Here is a 19,613-nt window from a genome sequence, read left to right on the forward strand (position 1 = left end):
GTCTGAAGTCATCGCCAACTTGTAGAACATGTAGAAGATGCTGTGAGCCTAGAGAGTTCTAAAAAGACATCCTGCCATACTATTTACAGAAAGCTGACTATAGCTCTCTACCCAAAAGTATAGTTAAGGGGCAAGGAGATGCCCCCCTGCTTTCAAGGATGTGTGATATTTCAAGTACAACATATACAGAAACAGGAGTACACATGTCCAGAGTAGTGGGTGGTATTTCTGAGCCCTATCAATAGTCTGGAATACCAAACAGAAATGGAGACTTGATTTGGTGAGGGGGTCACAGATCTGTTTTTGTTCATGCCCCTTCATATTCATTCTGCCAAACACACAGATCTTAATGTAAGGGAGAGTTTGGATAGCAACATTCCAATTTGCCAACGCTTTGGAAGCTGGAAGCTCAAAGATTCATTTTGCTCCAGCCTTGGCTCTGTCCCGGTGCAGGACTTGGACAAGTCAATTTAGCCATCGTACATACATTAGCAACCAATTCCTCCCAGCTGTGTGAAGTCCTGTCATCCAACCACTGTATGATCTTTCACCTACCCAGAAGATCATCACAACTTTCCTTAGAATAGTTTCCTTTTCTGCATAATGACATGATGTGATATTCTGTCGTCTTAAACTCTAATGAGGCACTTACTTGTGTGCTGTCTTCCATTGCTGTAAGGTTGCTTCCTATATGTAAAATTCTCCTCCTAGAGAGGCTGCAACAACTCTGAAGAAGACAGGTAAACCTTCTGTGTATTCATCTCACCTGTGTCATGGATGTTGATCTTTCTCTAGCGTTTCTGAGAGATGTTGCAACCTGGGAAACAAAAGGAGGCCATATAGGGAAGTGATAGACAAGTGTTAATAGCAAATTCCACAGGTAAGCAGATTGGATGAAGTTCATTTCTGTATAAGTATATGACCCATAATAAGGTGCGGTGTCTTCGCCACCTGCCTCCTGGATTCATGGTCAGTGCCATTCGCACAGAAGGATGTTCATAGCAGGGACACAGCTTCTTCCCAAGAGGACTGCATCCCTTGCAGATGTGCGTAGAGGATATAATGGCCTGCGTTCTGCAAAGGAGCCCATGAGGAAGAGTAGAGCAGTGTGGATACATGCCCTGAGTAGCTGAGTCTGAAAAGAGAGGAGGAACCTGACTGTGATGAGGCAGAAGGCCTGGGCAAGCCTCCCACATGCCTTCATTTGTTCTCCATTCAGTGAAATTTGTAAAATCCCAAATGTACCAGGTACCTACCATATCACAGTGGCAAACAGACTTTGTGCCTGCTCTCCAAGAGGGTGGAAGGTAGAACCTGAGTACCTTAGTTCCCAGAACCCACAAGACAGGTACCAGACCCTGCTGCCTGAGGCCCCACTCTGCAGAGGTGGATCATCCCAGCAGAGTTGCACAGTGTGAAGGATTCCGCCTGAGGCAGGATGATGACAGGGTGAGGAAGGAGGCCAGGGTAGGGAAAGAAGGCTGGGAGGGTGGAGAGAATGCTGCAGGGTGAGAAGAGCACTGGGCATGTGGCTTCTGGAGGAAGAGCCCAGAGGCCCTCCAGGTTAAGACAATGTCCTGCTGATGCCCAGCCCTTAGATGCAGGACTGGGCATGAGAACTTACAGGGGACATATTCCAAGACGTGTTCTGCTCTCTCATCTGCCAGGCAAGGAAAAGAAGAGAGCTGTGGCCCGACAAAGTAAAGGAGAGAAGCAAAGTGAAAAGGAGGAGATGGGGGAACAGGAAGGGGTTGGGACAGGGACTAGTGATTGCTGACAAGTGGGACGAGGTGCTTTCATTCACGAAGGCCAATGTTCCTCCTATCCTTGTGTTCCTGAATCCCAGGACGGGAAGGTGAATGAAAGCCTCTGCTGGCCCAGGCAAAGCATCTGGTCTGAACAGAGGTGGTGGCAGAGCAACAGAGAGAAGTGACTCAGGGGTCTCAGGAAGATGGCAAGGGCACAGAAACTGATGAGGAGTGGCCAGGAAGAAGGGCCAGGGCCAGCCAGGTTGACACCAGAAAAGAACTCCAGCCAGTATACACAGAAGTCTCACTATCTACCTACCTGTATGAACCCAGAGGTTCATCCTACCACCAGGAAGGACTGGGCTAACCGAGAACCTAGCCGGTCATTCTGGCCTAACCTTAAGACACTGTTTTTACATGAGTCATTTTAGGAGAAGCAAATTCACTGTAGGCTACAGTCCTCACACTAGGGTGGCCCTCATTGAAGGAGTGAAGGAGAGTACATGTTAAACCCTGTACACATGGAGGGCATGACACCCCCAATGTGGCCAGACTTGGCTTCCACCGCTGTCTGCTCCTGAATTTAGCAGAGGCTAGAACTACTGATCAGAACACTCTCATCCAGAGCCATCTGCAGAGCCCTGGGCACACAGAGCATGGAGAGAGCAGCATACAGCCATCTGAGCTGTCTCCCTCAAAGGGGACAAGTTACTTCTGGGCTGAGTTTTCAGAAGTGTGGCAGGGCAAGCCAGAGCTTACACTGGAAGAGCCATGTCTGATGTCTAGAAAGATGTCTACTTCACTACAGCCTCTGTTTTTTGTTTCATGTTCTGATTTTGTGTTTCTATTTTGTTTTCATTTTGCCACTGATGGCACAATGCCATCAGTCACAATTCATTATGTTGGTATCCATCAAACATGGAGAAACAAGCAAACCCAAAGGGGCTCAAGCTCTGCACTCTATACTTTCTCACCTGTCCCTAGTGCCTGGTATTTCCGGGGTTGTGGAACTGACCTATCTTCAAGGGAACGAAGAGCCTAGTGCAATAGGAGCTGTTATAGTAAACACTGGAGTCCTAGAATAAAGGGCCTGCATTCAGCTGATCTGTGGTCCTGCCCTCACACACTCTGCCCTCACACCCCTGCCCTCACACACCCTGCCCTCACACACCCTGCGCTCACACACTCTGCCCTCACACCCTCTGCCCTCACACCCTGCCCTCACACACCCTGCGCTCACACACTCTGCCCTCACACCCTCTGCCCTCACACCCTGCCCTCACACACCCTGTGCTCACACACTCTGCCCTCACACACCTGCCCTCACACACCCTGTGCTCACACACCTGCCCTCACACACCCTGCCCTCACACACCCTGTGCTCACACACCCTGCCCTCACACACCCTGCGCTCACACACCCTGCCCTCACACACCCTGCCCCCACACCCCTGCCCTCACACACCCTGCCCTCACACACCCTGCGCTCACACACTCTGCCCTCACACACCCGGCCCTCACACCCCTGCCCTCACACACCCTGCCCTCACACACCCTGTGCTCACACCCCTGCCCTCCCACACCCTGCCCTCACCCCCCTGCCCTCACACCCCTGCCCTCCCACACCCTGCCCTCACCCCCCTGCCCTCACACCCCTGCCCTCCCACACCCTGCCCTCACCCCCCTGCCCTCACACCCCTGCCCTCCCACACCCTGCCCTCACCCCCCTGCCCTCACACCCCTGCCCTCCCACACCCTGCCCTCACCCCCCTGCCCTCACACCCCTGCCCTCCCACACCCTGCCCTCACCCCCCTGCCCTCACACCCCTGCCCTCCCACACCCTGCCCTCACCCCCCTGCCCTCACACCCCTGCCCTCCCACACCCTGCCCTCACCCCCCTGCCCTCACACCCCTGCCCTCCCACACCCTGCCCTCACCCCCCTGCCCTCACACCCCTGCCCTCCCACACCCTGCCCTCACCCCCCTGCCCTCACACCCCTGCCCTCCCACACCCTGCCCTCACACACCCTGCCCTCACACACCCTGCCCTCACACACTCTGCCCTCACACAACCTGCCCTCACACTCTCCCCTCACACACCCTGCCTTCACACACCCTGCCCTCACACACCCTGCCCTCACACACTCTGCCCTCACACCCTGCCCTCACACTCCCTGCGCTCACACACTCTGCCCTCACACATCCTGCCCTCACACACCCAGCACTCACACCCCTGCCCTCACACACCCTGCCCTCACGCCCCCAGCCCTCACCCCCCTGCCCTCACACACCCTGCCCTCACGCCCCCAGCCCTCACCCCCCTGCCCTCACACACCCTGCCCTCACGCCCCCAGCCCTCACCCCCCTGCCCTCACACACCCTGCCCTCACGCCCCCAGCCCTCACCCCCCTGCCCTCACACACCCTGCCCTCACGCCCCCAGCCCTCACCCCCCTGCCCTCACACACCCTGCCCTCACGCCCCCAGCCCTCACCCCCCTGCCCTCACACACCCTGCCCTCACGCCCCCAGCCCTCACCCCCCTGCCCTCACACACCCTGCCCTCACGCCCCCAGCCCTCACCCCCCTGCCCTCACACACCCTGCCCTCACACACTCTGCCCTCACACATCCTGCCCTCACACACCCAGCACTCACACACCTGCCCTCACACACCCTGTGCTCACACACCCTGCCCTCACACACCTGCCCTCACACACCCTGCCCTCACACACCTGCCCTCACACACTCTGCCCTCACACACTCTGCCCTCACACACTCTGCCCTCACACACCTGTGCCCTCATAGGAAGGAGAGGAGAGTTTAGTTTGGGGTTTTCTTACAAATTTGCTCCAAGGTAAAGACATAGCTGGTGGTATCAGGTCTGAAGATCCATCTTGGTGCTATAGTTCATGGTAGTGGAACTGATGGAACCTCAGGGGCACCTGGACCATGGGGTACTGCTGTGGCATTGAGTACTCATTTCATACAGAATGGGATGGTCCTTTGCCGGGCATGTTAACACACTGACACCATGGACCCAAAGGCACCCCCAAACAGAGCACATCTCCCCTCTCTGCTGAAGATAGACCTCGAACTATACTGTCATCTGTCTGTGCTCCACATGCCTTGTACTTTTCTAACCAAGCATATCACTGGGCATATTCACTAAGACAAGATAGAAATTATAGCACAGGATGGTCCAGCTGAGTATGTGTGGTGTTTATTCCCAGTGTTTTCTGTCTGGACATGGAGGGCATGTCCAATGGACAGTGTGAACTGAAAATATAGGATGTAGCTAGTTCAGAAGGAACACTAAGGCGTCGCGTTTCTTCTGAATAACGTGCATTTCAATTTTTATTTTATCCTGTCAGAAGTAATTTTGACACAGAAAGTCTGGTTTGATGTTGAATCTTGGGTATGTCACTGCATTTTGTAGTTCCAAAAATTGACCAGGCGATTTTTTAAGGTTCTTTTTTGTACAAGTTAATAGTGTCAAAAGTCACCAGGTCATACTGAAATGGATACTTTTGGAAGCCCCCTTAGCCACCTGAGCTGTTTGCTAAAAGATGTCACTTAAAGAACACCTTGGTAGTCTAAAGGGGTTTATGAGCCAGCTTGATCTGCCACTCTTACTGCCAAGAGGTGGACTGGCTGTTGAAATAGTTTTAAACATCCTCAGCATTTTAATCTCATGAATGTCAAGGACAATCAATACTATTCTATGAACAGAAAAAGACAGTAAGCATTTGATTGAAAGTCAGGAACTGGTAGAGCCAAGTGTAAAGGCTGGTTGGCCAGTGTAAAGTCTCACTGCAGTCACTCAATAGATACGGAAATGTGGAATGCTCTCTCCCTGATTGACATGATGTGGACCCAGAATAGTATATGTCCTGCAGTATCCTTAAAGTCAAAGAAAGCAATTAAATGAGACAATAAGTCAGCATCAGCGCATGTGAGGTAGTCAAATAGAAATTACAATAGAAAGGAAATACGTGCAAAATGTGAGATAAACAATCCTGAATTGTAGCATGATCAGGACTGACTCGATAGAGAAGCCAGACCATGAGATGGGTAAGTAGAAGAGGAAACTCCAGGCAAGAGAAAATATGCATGAACAGAGAACTCCAGAAGGAGGAGGATGAAGGAAAGATGGCCACAGTGATGGGGGCAGGTGGGTCTGCAACAGAAGCTAACATGGAATGGGAAGGTGTAGACAAGTTTCTATTTCTTAATCCAGTAGCCCTTGTCCTAGTTCAAGGTAGAGTTAAGCACACTGATAGCTTCTTTTGCTTCCCAGACGTCACTTGAATGGTGGCTGGGAGTCTGGCCTCTAAAGGCAGAAACTACCAGGACGGAATAACAGGGAGAAGAAAATCATGCCATAATTGTGGGAGCTACAAAAGTGATAGCAAGTGCTTTCTGACCCAGCCCAGTCCATACCCTTCTGAATATGAGCCAGATCTTCTGCTAGTATAGAAGACAGTCAATTAGTCTGGGAAGGTCCAAAAGTTCAAATGTTCATGATACCAGGTGCTTCTAGAAACAGCGCTGGGAATGGGTGGAAAGCAGGATGTTTGTATAAGAAGCTTCTGTACTCCACGTGGCCAGTGAACTGATGCACTCTGAACTGGGTGGTTGGTCTGAGAACTGCCTTCCAGTGAGTTCAGCAAGGCAGAAAGTTTCCGGGAAGGTGGACAGACAGAAATTGCTACAAGGCTGGTCTCATGGATGTCAGAAGGATGCAAACTTATGCACAGGAGTTTTACACACCTGAAGGTGTTGAAGAATCAATTAATGCATACAGAAAAAAATTAAATTTAAAACTCCCTAAATACGGAGGAATGTACAAGAAAGAAAATGCAATCACTGGCTGGTTTGGGAATATCTACGGACTGAATAGGTACCTGTCTGCCCATGGAAGTGCATGTAGGGCTCTGATCTCCCAAAGGAGCTCAACAGGTAATGCTTAAACCAAATCCAGGGAGAAATGGCATGAACACTTATTCAGAAGTGGTCCAAGGACAGAGGAAAGATGTGGAAGATAACTGGTTTTCAAGTTGACTCTTTAAATTATGTGCTAATAAAAACTACTTTAAAAAGCAACTATTGGAGTGTAAATATGATCACCTGCAGAAAAGCTATTGAAGAACTCTGACAGACTTGATTAAAGTTGTGACTTAAGAAAACGTGCTTGATTTCAAGTGGGATTTCAGCAGCTGGAAGAGACTAGAGTTTATCAGATCTGTCAGGAGAAAGTGCTAAGGCAGAGGCTCACCTTGCCAGAAAAGCAGCTGAAAACAAACTCCTGTCAGTGGGGAGCACTGACACCTTCTAACTGAGGCCCACCTAGGAGGAAATGCCAATCAGTTAGAGACTAAATATGAAGACAGTTGAATGTAATCATGAGCATTGCGAACATCTCCCACTGGAGTTTGCTTTAGAGGTAAACATGGGAGTAGTGATCCATGGTAGAAACACAAAAGTGTAAGGGAGGGAAGGACTGAGGGGAAGAAGGGAAAGGAATTTTAAAACGCGAGCTGGAGGGACAGGAAGAGGAAGTGCTGGTACTAAGGCTGCTGCTGGTGGCTCTACCTCACAGGGTATTAAATCAGTTCAACTCTCTGTTTTAAAGGACTGGAGACACACTTGGAAAGCCAGCAGAGAAAGAGGAGATGCCGTCCTCAGGGTTTCGAGAACTGAAGTATGCAAATAAGATTCCCAGGGAACCAAATCTCCTAGAGAGCTGGTTTGGAAAATGGCCCAAGCTTTGAACCTGGGTTCTGTCTACCCTCCAAGATGGCTGTCTCTGTGGGTCAGTGGGAAGTGACCACCAGAGTTGCCTCTAGGCATTTTCTTGAATTGAAAGCTATTGTGATGGGTGAAGAAAGTTAAAGGTAGTGATGTTTTTTATACTTTGACTCTTTGAATCACTGTTCAAGTCAGTATAGGTTTAATAACAGGCTATATCATTTTAAAGAAAAACTTTAAAGTTAAAAAGCAAGTTCCTACCTTCCAGAAACTGATGTTTGTTTAAGATCTATAAGCAAGATCAAGTATACATTTTGAACAATTTTTCATTGAATATTTTTGATGTCTAGAACATTTAAGATTTAGGTCACGTTTAAATTAAATATGTCTATGTGTGTTTGTGTATGTGTATAAAGTTTTCAAGTCAACTAGACATTTGCTAACCACCCTCTACAGAAGTTAGTGAACAAAACTAGGAAAATATATGAGTACATAGTTACAACTGAATTTGTTTTATTAGTGTGTGGTTAGGAAGAAATTAGAAATGTCAACTCCCTAACTGAATAATCCAGTGGTTTAAATTATTTTGAAAGCCTTTGTTTTTTTAAATATTTTATTTATTATTTTATGTGTATGAGTTTACTGCCTTCCTGTATATAAGTATACCTGTGTCATGCAATGCCTGCAGAGGTCAGAAGGCATTAGATTCCCCTGGAACTGGAGGAGAACAGGACAGTTAACTGAAGTTACCTGCCATGTAGGTGCTGGGAATTGAACCCAGGACCTCTGCAAGAGCATCCAGTGCTCTTAATCCCTGAGCCATCTCTCCAGCCACTTGGAAGCATTTTAAATGATTTTGCATACTCTGATGATATTTACAAGATCAACCTAGAGTCGTAGGAATCATTTTTGTGCATCTGTGCTACACATGAGTCTGAGGGAAGTACTGCCCCACCAGTGTTGAGCCTTTTAGCAGCCGCTGGGAGCTTGGCGTTGGCTCCTCCCTCATAGTCACAGGGCCCTCGATGCTGTTTGGGCCTCGGGCATGCTGTGGGCAACCTTCCATTATGGAGTCAAGTACCGTAGTGCTCCTACGCAACAGGGACATCCTTCCTAGACCTGCTGCTATCCTCTCTCCTCCATAGGTGTCCAGGGGCTGCATGCATTGTGTCCTAAGGAGCATACACATTTGCATGTCTATGTCTTCCTCCGAGCATTGGGAGCAACCCAGAGGCCCTGGCAGCACCTGCTGTCCCTCTGGCAGCCTTTGAAACCCTGTGCCAGTCTCTCCTCTATGCCAGCATCCTCAGTCCTGTGTGTTCTAGCCAAGAGAACAGGTGAGCAGTGGGTCAGCTGGAAATGCGATTCATGTACTCAGCAGTGGGTGGTAACACGTGGTCCTGCAGTGTGGTTTCCTGGAAAAGAAGGAGTGAAGGCTTTGGAGAGAACCCACCCACTGCTGTTCACCTCAAACCTCATTTCCAGCCCCACTTTGCTAAGGCCACCCTCCAGCTTCATCACTATGGAACAAGGCTGGTTTAGTAACCAGCCTCAGTTGGTCTTTCTGTTCCTTCCCAACCACAAATAAGGCAGCAGAGATGGGAGTTTCCTATTGGGTCCTCCTCATCACCACTATGGGACCAGGACCTAGGCCAGAAGGCCAGAGGGTGTTCTTGCCACTCCCCCATCTTCTGATTACTTGAATATGGATCCTCTTCATCCAGGCCTCGGCTAGGAGGCTATGACTAATGCTATTCTTCACATGTCTTCCATAGCCCCCCATTTTGTTCTCTGCCAGCTCATTCCCCACACTGCAGCCACAGAGTCATTCCTGGCGTGAGGACATGGCCTTGTCTGTCACTCAATACTCACCCTCTTGGGGCTCCCCTGCTCCCAAGAAACACCCATTACCATATCCTTATCAAGAGGACCAGACAACCGGCATCATCCCTACCTGGCTACTTTATCACCCCTCACATAGCTCTCACACCCTCTACCTCTCTCTGTCTCTATATGTCTATCTCTATTTGTCTCTTCCCCCCTGCCTCTTTGTTTTTGACTCTCTCTTCATCTATGTCTCTGCCTCTGTCTCTGTGTGTGTCTATCTCTGCCTGTCTCTGCCTCTCTGCCTCTCTGTGTGTCTCTATCTCTCTCTGTCTCTGTCTTTGCCTCTGTCTCTCACTACCTCTGCTTCTCTCTAGTCTGTCTCTGCCTCTCTCTTCATCTGTCTTTCTCTGTCTCTCTCCGTGCCCCATATTGGTTTCCTGTGAAATCCTCTCCCTCCCTCCCCCAAGGACTTGTCTCTGCTGTGTCTCATGGCATTAAGATCATGTGCACTGCTCAGGAAAATGCTTCCTGAATAAATAAGCAGACAAACTCACTCAATCTTCATGCAGCAGATGCTTCCTGGACGACTACTTATTACATAAAAGGTTTTAGAGGGAAAATGCCATTATTAATGGCCCTTATAATGGCCCAGTAAGAAAACAGAGTGGGATTATCAGACCTTAGAAATCAGAAATCCTCACACGGACAGAGGCGAGTAACAGATCCTGCCCAGTGGCTCTAAGCAAAGTGTTCAAAACCTTTGTCCCTCCAGGAAGGAATCAGGAACCTTGCCTCACAGGGTCATTGTGAGGGTCTGAAGCCGGCCAGTAACCCCAGCTGCTCGGGAGACTGAGGCAAAAGGATCAAGAGGAAAGTGGTTGTTAAGAGCACAGACACTCCTGTCTCTAATTCAGCATTATTTCCCTTTTCTCTCCACTTTGACTTTCTCTTCTGTTTCTAGATAGAGAAGTTATTTGCAGCAGAAGGCAAATAGACTAATTCCTTGAGTTAAAGTTGCAGGTGCTGTCCTGCCTGGTGCCTGCCTTAAGGACCACTTTATTGAAACAATATGGAAAAGTTACAAGAGCTTGTTTTGGTCAATGGAATACTATTGAGCTACAATTATCTTAGAAGCTACCATATTCAGCAATTCCTTGATATTTCAACTGTGCACAAAAATACAAATGCAATCTCATTGCATTGTGAACTGAAGGGACTTAAGGACAGGAAGAATAAGTCAACACACTGTAAACGGAGTCAGCTTCCAAGGACACCCTTAAGCCTCAGGTGTGCAAAGCCTAGAGCCCAGGCAGGAAGCTTCAGTTCATACTTGCAACTATGTCACAGCATCCCTCGGTCCCTCATGAGTGGGTGGCTCTGGTTGTGCTAGTGCCTGCCTGACACCAGTCCTGAGCAGCCCAGGACAAGAGGACCCTCCTGAGCCTCCATTCAAGAGTCTTAAACCACCTTCCAAAGTCCACACCTCTCCACCGCTGCCTGTGTGTGCACACTCATCTCATCTCCAAGGCATGCATCATTTCCTTATAAGCCTCCTATGCCCTGAGCAAGAGTCACATTCCAGAGGGGCTTCTGGGCTCTCAGAAGACTGCTCAAGAATACTGTATGATGACAGCAGTGTCTCTCAGCTCTGCCCATGTGATAGTCTAGCTCAGTACTGATCGTGGACACTTGAAATGTGGCTACTGAAACAGAAATCAGACTTTAAATTCTCTCTAACTAAATGGCTACATATACTGAGTGGCTACTGTGTTGGATTCTCCAGCTCAGAAGCATAGATGTCAACAGGACACCGGCCCCTCTGTTGCCTCACTCTGGAGGAGAATAAAGGCAACATGTGACCCGTAACCCCACTAGGACATAGTAACCCCACTAGGATATAGTAACCCCACTAGGACATAGTAGTCTGTCTCATCTTCTATCACTGCAGAAATAGTGGACTCTCCCACAGAATTCACTGGGCATCTACCACAAGCCAGGCTCCACAGGCCACTCCAGGAAGCATACAGCTGGTAAGGCTTCACCATACTCTTGAAAAGGATTGAAGAACGGGGCCATAAGGCAAATTCTAAGAAGTTGAACTTGAATCACATAGAGGATGAGGAGAGAGGTCAAGGATGTTAACTGAAGCCCTCACTTGGATAGTCTTGCGCCTGCTCCAAGCACTCGGTCACTGACTCTATTTGGATTCCTCAATCTGGGAACATCCTAGAACTGTGATTTTGTTGTCATTTTGGAGATACACGTACATGTGGACAGAATCTAAGCTCCCAGCACCTCCAGGTGCAGAGGCAAAGATGAGACATCACTTCTCCTTCCAGGCTGCCACTCATCAACAGACATGGCATCCGTAGAAATGAGGTTAGCATGATCCATACCTCCAAACACATGTCCCAGAGCTCTTCTAGGCCTTCACTTTGACCTCTGCTGACCTGAGCAGTTTCCCGAGTCAGATTCTATATAAAGTGAAATGCTTCTCACATTAAAAGTGGACATCAGAAACTGACTGAAAGTGAGACCAGGCCAAGCAGAAATGAGAAAAGAAGGAACCTCGGGTAGCTGGGATGATTTCTCACTGTGCCTCAAGGGTTATGGAGAAACACCAGAGCAACAGGAAGCATAAGCTGGCAGAGACCACTGAAGCTGGAGGCCACTGAATTCTCCTGTTGCCAAATTGAACCCAAATGCTCCACAAAACAGGTCAGAAAAGAAGTAAGCTGGAAGATGAGAAGCCTACGCATGGCTAGTATGTTCCAAGGAGGACAAAGATCAACCTGGGAAGCTTAAATGACCTCAAAAGACAGGGTTGTGAAGATCTAGTAAACCCTTTATTATATAGATGAGTAAACTCAGGCCTGGCTGTAGAACCCATGTGTCCAAGTCAGTGTTTACAAAGCGCTCCCTAGTACTCAAACCCTGGTATGGGGATCCTTCATGGACTGGACTTTTTCTTAATACTTGTCTTCTCAAGAAAGAATTCAGCCAAGAGATAGGCTAGCTTAAGCAGTTCATTTAGCAGAACAAAGCAGAGGCGGTACCTTCCAAACAGCTTGGAGCCGGCTGACCCAAGAGCAGGCTGTGATGAGAGTGCCTGGGTTTGTTACTTTTGTAAAAGGTTCTTATTAATTAATGAGTGGATGCATATTCATGGGGGAAAGAGGACCCCTTTCCCTTCCAAGTAGTAACAGACTGACAGATCTCCCTTTTGGGGTGTTTCTTCCCATGGCCCTCTTGAAAAGCCTCCAAGGAGGTAAAAAACCACAATGCAAGTGATACCATAATAAAGCCTGGCTCTTCCCATAATCAGCAGACCCTTTGCTGATGCATGTGTTGGTGACTGGGAAAATCCTTGGCACCTTAGTTGCTGATATATCAGGCAGAACCTAACAGCAGTTTCAAGGATATTTAGCCATAAAGAGGAATTCTGACTGTCGGAGACGCAACTGCCAAAATCCAACTGTGGTTCCCATGGCCACCTCATTCATCCTGCCTACATCATCCCATCTCTGCATCACTACTTTGACCTCAGTAGCTTGTGATATGTCACACATCCTGAGGAACAAAGTCTGCCTGTCTGTGGCTGTGCCCATTTGCAGCCAGCAGAGACTTTGGCCCATCATCATTCATCCCTTTTCATTCTCAAGGCTTGACACACTTAGGCTTACCTGCTCTGTCTTGATCAACTATTTTGTATTCTCCCTCATCTGCTCTCCTCTCCTCCACTATCTTCTACCTTCCCATTCCCCAAAGAGAGCTACAGGGTATGGAAACTTTGGGAAGACCAAGCATCAGAACAGGTGACAGGAGCACAGAGGAGTGTATGGCACGGGATAATTATTCATTATCAGGTGCAGTGTGTTACTGTCCTCCCCTGGAGCCAGCTGGAGGGGGACACAGGGTCCCTGCCGATACGGGGGTGAGAGGCGCGGAGTCACAACACACACACCAGGAGTCAGGTGAAAGCAAGCAGAGGGCGAGCTGCTGTAGACTCGTTTATTCCGGGAAGTGTTTGGGGTTATAGGGTTGGCTAGCCAATCATGGTTTCCCATGCCATCCTACGATATCCAGTGGCAGTCTGTCTCCAGGCAGATCATCTCTCAGCAGGTTGTCATTGCCACACCTGACTACGCTGGGCCTCCACATATGCGGAAACCCTTTCCCCATTCTTTATGGCAGGTGGCCTGAGCTGGGCCCGGTTATTTGTTATGCCATACAGCAGTGACTGCTACCACCTGAGGAACAGCTCAGACAACCCTGCCTCCCATACCCTGTAGGCTTAGATGTGAATACTCTTCAAAGCTTCCACACCTCAGACCCTACGTCCCACCAGGTCCTCATAGCCAGACACACCATCTTCCCAAATCCCAGTAGTCCATGACCATCCCAAGTAAATCCAGTCCTGATTGTTCAACTTGCAGCTTTGGGAAGATCCATCTCCAATCTTGTTGGGGTTTTTTGCCAGAGCAAGGAAGGTCTGCACTACAAAACAGTGTCTAGCTAGGTGGGACAGTTGAATGTACAGAGAGGCAAGGAATGCAGGAGCCCTCGTGCCATCTGAAGAAGCTTCCAGAAGCCAGTTTAGGTGAATAGCATTATGGAAGACACAAAGTCAACAGACTGACACCCTCAGCTATCCCATGAACCTGAAGTGGCCCTGGGGACCTGTTTGAGTGTCAGGGCATGAAACTCCAGGACAAGAGCTGCCTGTGCCAGAAACACACTAGCCATATTGGAGAAGGAGGGAAGAGAATGGAGCTAAGAACCTGGAGAAGCAACATGCTTCTTATAGGACACTCAGCAATCCACTCAGAGAAACGTGGACAGGTGGCTGGTGTGGAATGTGACAGGGTCTCAGGTGTTAACTGAGCATAAGGTGGGCAGAGAGTCCAGAGGGACCAACCTCACACTGTCTTTAGAGATAGAGTCTCTGATCCTACTGACATGAGAAAATTACATGAACAAAATCTCGGAAATCTTTTTGAACTTCATATTTGAAATTGTACGCGGACCAGCATCTACTACCCTCAGTTTCGTCTGCTTGCAATCACAACTTTTGTTCTGCCAACTATGTTTCTCAGAGATGGTAATGTAAACATGACCAGCCACCTGCATCCTGTGGCTTTCAGAGCTTAGAAACCTCTCAACTGTCTTCATTGCACAGGTGGAAAGAGTGTCACTGGACTGAAGGAGGGAGTGAAGAGACTGAAGGAGGGAGGACTAGGGAATCCTCCTAGTCACAGAGCAAGGTGAAGCCACGCCCCAGCCTCACGTCATTGCAGCATGCTAGAATGTGTCAGGACAGAAGATTACTGGATATCATCTGTGTTAGATTAAAATGGTCTAAGCAGCATTTAAGAAATAGGTCTCTTGAAAATCATCAAATTTTGCCATCAGTCTAGACTATGTCAGCAATAGAAACCCAGCAATGCAATACTCAGTCCCCAAACCTGCGAAGAGTAGCATATCGCTGGGGATCCAGGCACCTGTGTACAGCTGAGGACAGAAACAGTCATTTCATAGCATTGTGCAGCAGTCACTGTCACAGAGAGCCTCGTGTATGCCAGGAGCTGAACCCACTACTTCATATTTTGTTTTCACTTCATGCTTAGGGACCCGGTGTGAGATGAGGACTTTTCTCAGTTCCGTCTGACAATTCTGAGGCACAAAGTTGAACATCTGTTCAAAGTCTGACAAGACCTTCCATGAGGACGTTTCACTTGGCTGTGTTCCAATACTGCATCCCTGTCCCTGCATCCTTACTCCAGCACCTACCCACCATCTCCTCTCTTCATGGGAGGTGGGTGCCTGTCACTACTCTGGGGTCTGAGTGTACAGGGGAGACTCCTTCTGACCTCAGTGTGCTACCTCTCTGCAGTCTTCAGGGTGTGGACCATTCTATTGGCTTGATGCCACACAGCCAGTCCTTGGCTGGCCATGTCTAGCCATGACTTTTTCAACTTACAAATCTGGGGGCATCCATAACCGAAAGAGCTCAGATAAGAGTCCCACAGACAGCCTATCAGGTGGATCTGACCCTGCCTGACACTCATAGCCCTAATTCGCTTGGTTTCTCACCATCACACACTCTCAGCTCCAACACTGGAGCTTGTGTTTCAGCTTTCAGAACTCTTATGTTTCCCCTTACATTCATATTGTTTGTAGACTGTTTTGCTTGAAATGTACTGAGGTATGTCTTTCCTGTCCTTGAAAGTTCATGGAGGTTTTCCTGGCATCTGTCCTCCACATACTGTATGAGAACATCACCATTCTTTATCTGTTCATTTGCCCATATTGGTTCAGTGTTGTAATGTTCAGGTGTTTGGAGTGCTTGGTAAATAATAGTGAGAGATTAGAAATTATATCATCAGCATGTCCAAATTCCCATTGGACCCTACAGCCCTGGAGCAAGGATCTGTCCCTTTACCTCAACATCTAATGCATAGCACAGGACACCCACAGGAGGGCACTGGATGGCTCAGCACCATGATCACATCAGCATTCCCAGGCCCAGAACCAAATCAGCCCAAGTCTTCAGGAATCCCATACAGAGCTGACCAGGTAGTAAACGAGATCACCATGGCATGCTAGATACACAGTACTTCCCACAGCACCTTTGCCTCAGTATCGTTTCTTCCTTATTCCTTGTAGCATGTGCAGGATTTTCAGGAAAGAAAAACTAAACAGGCAACATAGCTTGGCAAATCATCCTTTCTCAGGGAATGACTGAAAGCTAAGCTGGGAGGGTCCAGCCGAACTTCAGCCTCTTGTAGTGGTGACTGACAGTAACATGAAGCCACTCTCTGGAATCTAGGGATGGAACTGGCACTATCCAAGACTGACTGTGGCTGGACCTCTTTAAATGGGGCATTCCCTGTCATCAATATCTGTGATTTGTCTACATCCAGTAGGTTTTCATGTCTAAAGATATTATATCTTCAAAATAAACAGATCCAACTTCATCCAAGAGTTTTCAGAGCATCAACCTTTCATATGTTACATAAACAATCATGTTAATTCAGTGTCTACAAAATAAATTTCTTTTTACATACAGGTCAAATGTAATACAGGTCTGGTAAAATATTTAGTAAGTTGAATCTAGACTGTCAACTGCCTAAGACATATCTGAAGAGAATATTTCATAGCCAGCGATGACCTTTACTAGGATCTCCGTGCTGTTTGCAATCATGGTAGTGGTGAGCTAGAGGACTCAGGCTACATGCTAATGGTAACTAGACAAATGTAAGCCATATTTCCTTGTCCTGCCTTTTCATTAGCAGAACTGTGTATGAGAGAACACGAGTGCCCCTCTGTATTTGCATGGTGACATGTATGTCCAACCCCAAACATCTACAAGGGATCCTACTATTCTGATCTTCAGGAAGTAACATAAATCTCTATTTCTCTATTTATTTTTACAGTGTATATGGTTGTCCCTTGGCTAAAAAAAGGAAAACACAAGATAAACAGCCCCAAGAACCTGCTCCCAAGAGAAAGCCATTTGCAGTAAAAGCAGACAGCTCCTCAGTAGATGAATGCTATGAAAGTGACGGAACCGAAGACATGGATGATAAGGAGGAAGATGAGGAGGAGGAGTTCTCTGAGGACAACGATGACCAAGGGGATGAGGATGACGAGGATGAGGAGGTAGACCGGGAAGAAGAGGAGGAGATCGAGGAGGAAGACGATGATGATGAAGATGAAGATGGAGATGATGTAGAAGAAGAGGAGGAGGAGGAAGAGGAAGAGGAGGAAGAGGAAGAGGAGGAGGAAGATAATGGTAATCTTTACAATATTAGCAAAGCTCAGGTCATGATTTGGGGTCAATTTTCTACATGAATCTCCTTGTATTCATGTCCTTGGCATTAACAATTGTGTGACTAAGTTGTTTGTTCAATACTGAAAGGATAGTTTCTGGGGTGAACTTTATCTTAAAGAATTCCTTTAGGTTCTCTTCTGGACTTAGATGTCCATCAAATTGTCATTTAGATTGGTTGTCATGGTAATTTGTTGAGATATTTATGGTGAATACATTTGTTTTATCTGGAAAAAAATGTAGAAAGATAAGTAATTTAGTATGTCTGGTCTTTAAGTTTATATTTTCTTGAACGTTCTGTCCAAGAGGTGCTGTTACTGACCCAAACAGTGCTGTTAGCATGGTCTTAGCCCACATGCATTGCAAGGAGGGAATCTAAAGGCAGTCATCAGTGCGTGACCCAGAGAGATGAGTTCTATGGACTGTCACAGTCTTACTCTAGTGATTGTCATGTGGCTAAGAAAAAGATGTGCTACTGAAAGGAGATGGCCATTGGCTTGGCCATGTGCTTCTATATTTGAGGATTACATTTCTGGCAAGAGGCAGAACATGGTGAGTCTTACAAAGAATGATCTCGCTGTGCAGGGAATGGGGTGCTGCTACAACACACTCCAGACAATTCAGCTTTGTATCCAATCTTCTATCAGCATAAGACTCAAAATGATGACTTTGAAATTAATCCCCTCCTAAAGATCATTTCTTTTTCTAGAAAGAAGTGATAGTTTTCTCATGATCCTAGATAGACTCCTGGCTGATCTAGGGTTTGCCTCATAGTCATAGCAAAAATGATGAAAACATCAAGAGAATGCTTTTTCCATACCCTTGTCCCTTGGGCTCAAAACTTCTTCAAAAATTGAATTCCCAAAGAGCTAACTTGTGGACACAAAGCCATTATCTTGACCAAGAGAGGGAACCTATTTAGATCATGCAAGTGAGTCAGATGTTGCTATGCCTATATGCAGGTTTACATGAAACATACCTCATTCTGAAGCCATAGCCATTTGTGCTAGGGAGCATGAGCTTTATGAGCAGGTCCTACACTGTTATAAGGACTTAAGATTATTATGAAAACAAACTGCCACTTGCATTTACATATATATACATATGCATATATATATGAGAGAGAGAGAAAGGCACACACATTTCATAAGTTTGAAGTTATTCTCCTCAGGTTCTTTCATTAGGATGGATATTACAGAATGCTGTGTGTAGAAGCCTAACAAGTTACATCACAGCTCATGCCAACAGTTGCTGCTAATGCTGCCCAATGTCCTGTAGACAAAGGTGCTCATGTCACTAATGGACTGGTAAGAATTAACTCAGTCCTGTGTAATGAAATGTGTAGAAAGTTAGAAATTAAACCAGTTAGGCAAAGTATTTAGGGCCCGGGTACCAACTGTGTGCACTTTTTAAAAAATTATTTATTTAATAACCGTATAATTGGAAGAAGCATTTCATTACAACAGCATTGACATATTCAATAACAATTTCCAGAACTAAGATGCATCTCTTTCAAAATTGGCTATAAATTTTTTAGATTTACAGTTAAATTAATACAGTTATACAATATTGTACTCAGTATAAACCCTGAGGTTTTAAACTTTAAAAAGGTCTCCATTTCATTATTAAAATACAGTGTCATTCATAAAAATTCATTTTTAATACAATTGACACTACGATGCACATGCATTTCTAATCTCTATATATCTGATTATTACTAGTCACAGTCGGTTAATTTCTGAACTCCTTGGCATCTGAGCATGGATATAAAGTCATCAGATAGATTTCAATGGTAATGCTTTTTCACATCTACTAATTATTAAGGAGCAAATTTTTATGCTTTGAAGAATTATTCTTTTTTATTTATTTATACACCCACTTCCCAGGTAGCACCCTCCCATAGCCACCCTTCCCCCACTAGAGCCCTTATACTCTGATATCTCTGCTACCATCTGCTGTGTTGTCAGAACCCCCACCCATTCCCCACTACTTGCCCTTCTGGTGAATCTAGTCAGCCTATCTAGAGGTCTTTGTTTTAGGAGGATCAGCTGTTCTTCATCTAGCGGTAATCAGTTGTCTATATTCCTTTGGATAAGATTGGGGTCTGCTGTTCATTTTCCCAGTTCTATGCTGGGTTACTATCTGGGAATCCCTTTGACCACCCTGGCCAACAACTCAAAAGAAGGTATCGCCTGTCTGGCATTGTTGCTTGTTGTGTAGCCTTTAGCTATACATATGGACTCTTATGAAATTATATTGGCCCCTTTAATTATATTTTCCTTTTGGGTGTTTAAGGCCATACAGTTGGTCCAGATAAACTGACTTATTTTTACTCTTAAGGTCGTTTGAGAATCTGTTCCTCAGGGGTCACATGGGCTTGGGAGGGGCCCCTGGCTCCTTTCTTTTACCAGTTCCATCTATGTGAAGATAAGTCAAAGGTCCTGCTCGACCATGGTTGG

General features: G+C 46.9%; 1 protein-coding gene across 11 annotated transcripts in view; it reads left to right on the forward strand.

Moving 5' to 3' along the window:
- Myt1l (myelin transcription factor 1 like) overlaps window positions 1–19,613 on the forward strand; it is a 457,396-nt gene that overhangs the window by 315,504 nt on the left and 122,279 nt on the right. For 10 of the 11 annotated variants that reach the window (XM_017802471.1, XM_008850171.2, XM_008850175.2 and 7 more), the window contains one exon: window positions 16,760–17,118. In XM_017802471.1, the coding sequence (XP_017657960.1) occupies window positions 16,760–17,118 (359 nt within the window). Of the gene's footprint in view, window positions 1–14,950; window positions 15,139–16,759; window positions 17,119–19,613 lie in introns of all 11 variants that reach the window. The other variant, XM_017802472.1, reaches the window with a different exon arrangement.

This window comes from Nannospalax galili, unplaced genomic scaffold (genome assembly GCF_000622305.1).
Source record: "Nannospalax galili isolate Female #2095 unplaced genomic scaffold, S.galili_v1.0 scaffold100, whole genome shotgun sequence".
NCBI lineage: Eukaryota > Metazoa > Chordata > Mammalia > Rodentia > Spalacidae > Nannospalax > Nannospalax galili.